General features: G+C 31.5%; 2 protein-coding genes across 2 annotated transcripts in view; one reads left to right on the forward strand and one right to left on the reverse strand.

The window, feature by feature from the left end:
• LOC134256158 (dynein axonemal heavy chain 7-like) overlaps nt 1-6,062 on the forward strand; it is a 39,614-nt gene extending 33,552 nt beyond the window's left edge. The window contains 7 exon segments of the mRNA XM_062738777.1: nt 257-442; nt 664-801; nt 2,217-2,225; nt 2,965-3,195; nt 3,734-4,064; nt 4,315-4,418; nt 4,953-6,062. Of these exon segments, the coding sequence (XP_062594761.1) occupies nt 257-442; nt 664-801; nt 2,217-2,225; nt 2,965-3,195; nt 3,734-4,064; nt 4,315-4,418; nt 4,953-5,159 (1,206 nt within the window). The 3' untranslated portion in view covers nt 5,160-6,062.
• A 1,764-nt stretch (nt 6,063-7,826) lies between these two features.
• Nucleotides 7,827-9,264, reverse strand: LOC134256150 (uncharacterized). Its single transcript, XM_062738768.1, has 4 exons — nt 9,163-9,264; nt 8,863-8,955; nt 8,232-8,342; nt 7,827-7,941 (listed from the first exon to the last, which is right to left on the reverse strand). The coding sequence occupies exons 1-4, from the start codon at nt 9,253-9,255 to the stop codon at nt 7,849-7,851; spliced, it is 390 nt and encodes a 129-aa protein (XP_062594752.1). The 5' UTR covers nt 9,256-9,264; the 3' UTR covers nt 7,827-7,848.
• Nucleotides 9,265-9,333: the final 69 nt, after the last annotated feature.

The raw sequence follows: 9,333 nt of genomic DNA on the forward strand, positions 1-9,333 counted from the left end.
AATAGACAGGAAGATGGATTAAACAGTGTTATAAAAAATGAACACAAATAAAATGGGAATGAAAATAGAGGTTGTAATTTGAAGTGAAACAGATTGCACAGGTTTTGGATTAGTCACTTTTCACTGTATTTTTAAGCTATTTTCATAATTTTATTGAATGTCTATTTATAGTTACATATTAGAAAAAAAATCAATTGTATTTAATAAACACAACTAGAAGCAATTTTTTACCCTCGTTTTGTTATGTCTGTTACAGGAAGTTCAGTACGATGCCCTGCGTTACCTGACGGGCGAGTGTAACTACGGAGGTCGTGTGACGGACGACTGGGACAGGAGGATGTTACATAGTACCCTGGACAGGTTCTACTGTAAGGACATCATCCAGAAGGAGGACTACTTCTTTGATGAATCCAAAGTCTACTTTGCCCCACCAGATGGCGAGGTGAGTAGATTTCATATCCACATGTTTACTGTCAAATTATTTTTTTTGGGGGGGGGAGTTAAATTCTTGTTGATTTTGTGGTATGAAGAGAAACTAATCCTGTTTATTGTCAAATCATTATTAAAAAAAAAAAATTTGGTGAAGGGGGAGGGGCATTGATTTCATTTAATGAAGAGACCAACAAATCTTTGTTACCCTTGAAATATTGAATTTTAATTTAGTATGAGAGCTATCTTGAGTACATCAAGAGTCTGCCCCACAACCCCAAGCCTGGAATCTTTGGTATGCATGACAACGCTGACATTACTAAGGATCAGGGCGAAACTAAACAGTTATTTGACAACATTCTTTTGACTCAGGTTAGTATTTTTTGTGTGTGGAGAAGTTTGGAGTGTTTGAACCTAATTCAGATCAAAAAGAATGTTGTGGTTAAAGTAGCTTAACAAAAGAGTGATTGTGAAATCTCTAAAAATAAAAAAAAGAGCTTTACTTCGGGGTGTGAGTCTTTTAAAACATTTCATTGTTAAGGATATTTACGATTTCAGAGGTCAACATAAGCATACAAAAAAAGATCTTTTTTTTTTTTACTAAGCTTATATATTGCATTATTACAAAATATGGGGGGTCCTTATGATATAAATCATTAGTTTGGACCAAAGTGTTGAATGGAAAATTGAAGTATGGGTATCATCTTGAAACTTGCACAACTAATATTTAAATCAGTTTAAGTCTCTATGCTCAATAAGTATGAAAATGACTCATTTGGATGGCATATAATCATCTTTTTGTGTGATATATTTGCATATATATGTAGATGTACATTATATTGTACGTGACATTATTACATGCATATGTTGAATCCGCTTTTGATACCCTTAGTTTTATATACAATTTTTATTAGACATTCAACCCCCGTTTTTGTAATTAATCAAATTAATGATGAAACTAATGCATTGTTTTTATTTTTATTTTTTGCTTTTATGTGTGTTTGCTGTACAAAATGTCATTTTTGATCCCGACATCCACTTGATGTATCTTATGTGTGATACAGAAAAGGGTAACCATAGCGATTATATATACACATATATTATCCACCTGCCATTATTTTTCTTAGCTGCTCTTTAGCTATACTATAGATGTAGATTAAGCTTTATATCTCCTTTTACTCCAGAGCAAATAGGTTTATATCTGTAAAACTCGGACGGTAGTAATGACAAACCTTACTTTTTATTAATTTTCAAAAACATATTACACACTTCAGGAATTTTAAATAAGAATTAAGAGAGACATGAAAAATTGGGATTTTTGAGGCACATTTTTATGCTATTTGATGAACTAAATTCTGGAAGAATTTAGGATGCAGTTTAAATTCCTTTTTTTTTTCAATTATACAGTGTATTGAAGATCATATATATATATTTAGCTACTCCTGTATATGCACAAAATATTCATGGGATTTTTTCTTAATTAAGTATTTGAATATTATTTAACAAATTCCTGCAACAAAATTTCTGAACTGCCAGTTTTACAAAAAATCTTTAAAAAGTTATTTATACAACTTCCTCTTAGATGTGTATAGCATTTCTAGTAATACAAGACAAAAGGACTGAATTACAATTCCTACTTCTATTAGAATCTGCTATTTTTCTATCCCTTTTCTATCCTAGCCGTTTTATCATTCTTTATACGTAAGCTTTTAATACCTAGATATACCAGGTATATGGTACTTCTTTTTCTTCTCTTGTTTACTGTACTTGTCTCATTCTCATTTCAGCAAGGCGCGGTGAATAATTTTTTTCTATGTTTTCTACAAATTTTTGAATTTGATTAAAGTTTATGGTTCTTGAATTTGATTACAGTTACATCTATTTCATTGAGTTAAATAATAACGTTTGTTCTGATTACGTTTTAATTCAGTATTTCAATTAATTTTGTTAAATTTCAGTTTCGCCGATATGTTTTGGTTGGTTAAAAATTCATGGAACTATATTGTTTAAAGGCTTGTTTTTGTAAATGCTCACTCTATATACATGTATTTTAATTCTTTCATTAAATGTTTTGAAAAATGCTGCATATGGCATGAAATAAGATGGTTAAATGAAATTAGCATGAACAACCAAAAAGAATGATCACGTCAGTCGTTAGATTCTTTGCCAAATCTTGATAATACTGAACACAAAACTGTAAAAAGCTTATCACTTGTTTAACTTTGTAGGAATTTCATGTCAAGCACATGCATGTATATGTAAAGTTATAGTTTAATATTCAATGTTACTGACTTTGTTCAGAATTCATTGATTTTAAAGTTTAAACTCTCTATTTTTGACAAAGATAGCTAGGTGTTAATTTATTTTAAAATATTATTTGCAAGTGTTCTTAAGAGTTTTAATGATTAAACTTATCAATAAAAGTGCTGATCTCAAAAGAATTATTTTCTGAATTACTCTCTTAATTTTTTATTTAAAAAAATTAAAATAAATGAATCAAAAATGAAATATTTTTTGTTGAATTTTCCTGTACAGGCGAAAGCTTCATCAGGAGGTGGAAAATCCACAGACGAAATTGTGGATGAAGTGGCACAGGATATCTTGTCCAAGATTCCAGGAAACTTTGACACGGATGCTGCTCTACGTAAATACCCGACGTCTTACAAACAGAGCATGAACACTGTCTTGGTACAGGAAATGGTGCGCTTCAACAGACTGCTCAGTATCGTACGCTCCAGCTTACAGAACATCAGGAAAGCCATCAAGGTGTGTAGAAAACTTGATTGAATTCCTTTTTTCTGCAACAATTACTGTAAACCAACTTTTATTGGCATGCGAGAAATTTTTGCCCAGTTCGTGAGAGCCTCGTCATCACAAATATTTCTTGTTGCGAATCGGTCCTTAAAGTGTATGTGTCAATTAACAACAGATCCAAAAAGGCTTGATTGCGAAAATTAATTGTCTCGAACTAGTTTATTCCTGGTATATCCAAAAATAGAGTCATCAGGAATAAAAGTTGGTTTACAGTAATGCTCAGCATTGTATATTAAGATTACTGCATGAAAAGTTTTATGCTGAGCTGCACAGGTTTCATTTCTGTATCAATTCAAAATTGTAACTTGAATGATTCTATTTATATAAGGTTCTTTTATAAAAGACATTTTCAATTTCCAAATTCCATATGATTTTCAAAGATAAGGCTAAATGCTTTGATATCCACTCCACAAAGAGCTATGCTCCAGTTTCTTCCATATTAAGTATACTAACCTTCCTTTTCAAGTTTTCACCTCCTATATTTTTGCAGGGATTGGTGGTCATGTCGGCAGATCTGGAGGAGGTGGTCCTCAGCATCTTGAAGGGTAAGATCCCCGGCATGTGGATGAAGCGTTCCTACCCCTCCCTGAAACCACTGGGAAGCTACGTCAACGACTTCATCGCCCGTCTGAAGTTCCTCCAGGATTGGTACGATGATGGAGCACCCCCACAGTTCTGGATCTCCGGCTTCTACTTCACACAGGCCTTCTTGACCGGGGCACAGCAGAACTTTGCCAGAAAGTACACCATTCCTATTGATTTGCTGGGCTTTGATTACGAGATTCTGGATGATGCTGACAAAGACACACCACCTGAAGATGGTAAGTTCTCCCCCATATTGTGTCCTTATTTTTTTTGACGGGGGAGGGTTACCATTTCTAATTTGAAAACATTTATTTTTTATACACGAAATATATAGAGATAATGGACATTATACAGCTAAAAAATCCATTAAACAATATAAAATAGGAGCAGAGCAAACATGGACCTCCAAAACAACAGAGATGGGATCAGATGTATTTTGTAATTTTTGTTACCATAGCTTTAATGTGATGTGTCTTTTTTCTGTAGGAGTGTATGTATATGGATTGTTTGTGGATGGAGCCAGATGGGACAGAGATGATAAGAGATTGGCAGAATCCAAACCCAAAGTGTTGTTTGATGCCATGCCTAAGGTTTGTTACATGATATTAACACATTTTACTCTATTAAGTGAAACTTGACTTGTCAGGATACTGTGTATTCTGAAATCTTGCTTAATACAATGAAAACTTTAAGTCCCTATCAATAAATTTAATTGTTAAAAATGATAATTTAGAATGTTGCCTTATCCGGTCAATTTCTTAATGAACAGGATTAGACAAGTTTCACTGTATGTACATGTACAGTGAAACTTGTATAATCTGGATTTGTGTATTCCGAAATCCTGCTTAATACAGTGTTAACATCATTAAGTCCTTTTTAGTAAAACGTAAAATTCCGTTTTTTACCCATGGCACCAGTGATCAAGTCAGATTTAGACAAGTTTTATTGCACATGTATGTCAAGGCATACACCTTATGCTTCAATTACCCGCAGTATTTGTTCATGACATCAATTAAAGATTTTAAATTACTATCGCATTTAGTCATTTATTTGTGTGTAATTTGTCAAATGATAAAAATGAAATGAAAATCTTTAAATATAACAAATATTTTTTTGTTCACTAGGTCTGGGTGAAACCTTGTAAGAGGTCAGATATTCCAGCCAAGAAAATCTACGTGTCTCCCGTGTACAAGACGTCCGAGCGTCGTGGTGTGCTGTCCACCACTGGTCACTCCACAAACTTTGTCATTGCCATGTCCCTACCCTCCGACAAATCCCAGGACCACTGGATCAGGAGGGGCGTGGCTCTACTCTGTCAGCTCGATGACTAAGTCATCCCCCCTTAAAAAATACTTTAATTGTGCTCTATGGATTTTCACCAAACAAATTTTATACTATTTTGGTTTATTCAACAGTCCTGGAGACTTTCTAGAAGTTAATTTTTATAAAGCATTTGAGAAGAGGTCATCTATGTTTTTAAACTGGTTGAATTTATTGTGACCAATATCAGCTGAATCATCTTGGAGTTTGTGTGCTATCGTTAATTCACCTGATCTATTCTCATTGGTGTGTAGAACTAAACACTATATATTGTTTTTATATCATTGAAGAAGGTGAATGATTTAAGAGGCATTATCTATTGATAATTGATAGATTGGTGCATTATCAATCTAAGAAGAAAATTGGGTCAATGAAAGTGAAAACGAGACTTCCTCCTTAACAAGACTGTGATAAAATATTGATTGCATTTTATTTTTGATTATTTATATTCAGTTTTTGTTGTTGTTTTTTTTTGTTGATATATAACTGAAATGTAATTGTCTTATTTACATCTTCACAAAATCATGGTGTGATATATTTTGACCTGCTAATTGGTTTAATTAAATGCATTCACTACAGTGTGTGCAGTCTTTCCACAATGGAAAATAAATCCGTCCATTTTATTATTTTTTTTTTCAGAGATATTTATTTTTCAGAGTAAAAAAATCAGTATTTTTGACTTCATTTATTCTCACCAGCTAAATATTGTTAAAGTTTCTCTCTGTCTCTTCCTTTTTCACCTCCTTCGTGCTATCGATTTCTTAAACTTTGTTTAGATAGAGGATTTACAAATCATCTGTGATAAAATTGACATCTGCTGATGTGCCTAATAAACAAGAAAGTATCTTTTTGTGGCAGTTGAAAATAAATACTTGTACATGTATATGTTTACACAATAAAGATATTCTCTGCAATTTGAGTTTTTCATCTCTATTTATATAAAATAAATGCTGACGGTTGATTGGATATTTGTCATCTGATTTAATCTTTGTTTTTTCAAACCGCAATTGACTAAGACTGGCAAAGCTGGACTTGCAGTTTAAAAATGGATTTACACTTAATTTGTCAACAATTCATGAATTTTCAGGAAAGGTATGAAGATTAAGACAAAAATTAGGAGAAACTAAGACAAATAGAACGAGATAGAATTCAACACATTTTTAAAGTTTACAAGGTTTAAAAAATTGAGTACTTTGCCTATTTTTACATAAAAAGAAATTTAACATTGTACCATACTGCTTTGCGATTTTGGACAAAAGATGAAAACGAAAGGCTAAGGTTACAATGTACACTGCAGAAAAATCATTGAATTTATAATTTTTTGAGTGTATTCTGAGTCTGAAATTATTTGGGTTGCATAAGAATTCCACAAAGGTTTAACTTTTACCTTAGAAATAATAAATAAAGGTTTTTATTTTAAAGTGAGATAAAAGCTTTACTTATTAAGTGAAATGGTATTCTTAAATATGTTTAAGTTTTGTCCCCAAAAATGCACATTATTCCCAATTACATGTAGATAACAATATTATTTTAGCTGACAATGTAATTTAGAAATGTTGAGTCTATTCCCATTGGCTGTATATATCCTGAATGGTTGATGTCTCTATCTGTAAATGTTGACATTCTATGATTTCTTTCATCCTAAGGATGATACGTATCCTGAGTGGTTGATATTGTATCTGAAAATGTTGACATTCTATCATCTAAGGATGATATTTATTCTGAGTGATTGATATCTCATCTGTTAATAACGATATATTCTATCATCTAGGGATGATATGTATCTTGAGTGGTTGATGTCGCCATCTGTTAATGTTGACGTTCTAACATCTAAGAATGATATGTATTCTTAGTGATTGATATCTCATCTGTAAATGTTGACATTTTATAATTTAGGAATGATATGTATCCTGAGTGGTTGATATCTCATCTCTGGTAAATGTGAACTTTCTATCATCTAAGGATGATATATATCCTTAGTGGTTGATATCTCATCTGTTAATATCTTAGGATGAAAAGTTGATATCTCCATCTGTAAATGCATCGACAGTCTATCATCTAGAGATGATATAAGCCCTGAATGGTCGATATATCATCTGTTTATTTTGATATTCTATCATCCGAAGATGATATATATTCTCTATCATTCGAAGATGATATATATTCTGAGTGGTTGTTATTTGGTATTACCCACTCAACCCCTTGTTGGAGGAGGGACCCCAAACCCTCTCTACCTTTCAAAGATCCACTGTAATTTTAATGGACCCCAGAATGGAACAGGAGGACAGAGCAACAAAACACAATGTGGAGGCGAACCTTGGAAAAGGAACTAAAGGAAAACAATCTTACCTTGGGAGAGGTGGAGAAAAAAGTCAAGAACGGAGAAGAATCGAAATCCCTAGTCCTTACCCTTTGTGTCTCAGAGTGCAACAAGGACTATAGGTAGGTAGATAGATCTATAATTTGAATTGTTAGCAACAACTCTATACTCTATATTACTTATCTGCATCTTTTTAAATCAAAAGAAATGTTATACATATCAAAAAAAAAAAAAAAAAAAACAACGTAAAATATTTAGTTGGTACAATAAACACTTTTATTCTGTGTTAAGTACTTTAATTTTGAAAGGGAAAAGGAAATAAAGCTTTAAAATATCATATTCATTACCAAAATGTTTATAAAATTAACAAATAAAGTTAACTAGCTCTCATCCTCTAACGAGGGGGACACACAGCAATGAAATAATCGTAGAATCCTCTTCTTCAAGTTCTGAAAGTACTTTCTTCTAGATACCTAAACAAAGATTCAAAAAGGGTTTAATAATCAAAAATAAATTTCCCATTTGAATGAATTAATATTATGCAACTTTATGTTCTAATAGTCCAAAGCTGATTCTGCAAAGATATCTTCAGGTTCGTTGTTTTCAAAAGAGAGTTTTAATTTTAAATTTTCTGGTTTAAAAAATTCCACAATAAAACCACCATCATTATGGTTTGACATTCTACATGTATGTATATTCAAAAGAAAATAAAATGCAATACCATATGAAAAAGTATATTAAAAGAATGTCATTCGGTATTTACCTTGTTTTTGTGGCATTTCTGGTCTTGTTTTGTTTCACTATTTTCTTTCAGATTTGCCTGATCAGCATCTTCAAGGGGATTGGACACACTCCGGACAACAGGCACTTTCATCTATAATTAAAACACAATACTGTGTATTGACAGAGATGTGTACATAATAGTTTTTAAAATAGGTTACACATTTTTATGGTTAATTATGGTTAATATTGTAGGCATCCTTAGAATGTTTTTACTATGCAAACAAATAAACTTTGCATAAAATGAAATTTTTATTGAGAGTATAAATTGGAACCATAACTTGGAAATTGGAGGATATAAATATTAGAAATAAAGGACATACAAAAACTTTGTTTTCTAAATATCATAAACAATCTATTGGGACAATCTGGAAAAATAGACTACGCAAGTTAAAATGTCAGTGTTTGGCATATTTTTGCAGAATTTGTGGTACACACACAAAAAAGTATCATGGTATAAATAATCAGGTGATATTATTCAAAGATCTATATATAATATTTAGAAAACAAAGTTTTTATATGTCCTTTATGACTAATTAAAATCTTCCAATTTCCAACTTATGGTTGCACTTATTTGCACTACAATGGAAAAAAATTGAATTCAGTCAGTATACCTTTAATTCCTTATAGACTTCTGTCATCTTAGACTTAACTTTTTCGATTTCTGCTAGTCTTTCATCTCTCTTTATAAATTCAGCATGTATGCTCTATAGAAAAACAAAACAATTTACCAGTATTTAAAAATACACTTTAATAATCATAAAATATTGAAAATTCAGAAATACATTTAGAAGAAATAATTAAAACTTACTGTCAGTACGATTTGAAATTGTATAAAATGTCAGCTATACATTTATAAAATATACAATATTCATTGCTCAATATAAACAAAAATATCATATTTTGTACTTTACCTGACAAAATTCTTTCCTTTCTGATCCAATGTTATGTGGTTTGATGTTCTTCTGGACATTTTCAAAATTAATATTCTGTGAATAGCTTTCCATACTGTAGGCATGTTCATAATTGATAAATACCCTAGACTAATACACAGAATATGACATATTGTAAAAAAAAAAAAAATA

The sequence above is a fragment of the Saccostrea cucullata genome, unplaced genomic scaffold, assembly GCF_032062105.1.
Source record: "Saccostrea cucullata isolate Sc308-1 unplaced genomic scaffold, CSIRO_AGI_Scuc_v1 ctg204, whole genome shotgun sequence".
Lineage (NCBI taxonomy): Eukaryota > Metazoa > Mollusca > Bivalvia > Ostreida > Ostreidae > Saccostrea > Saccostrea cuccullata.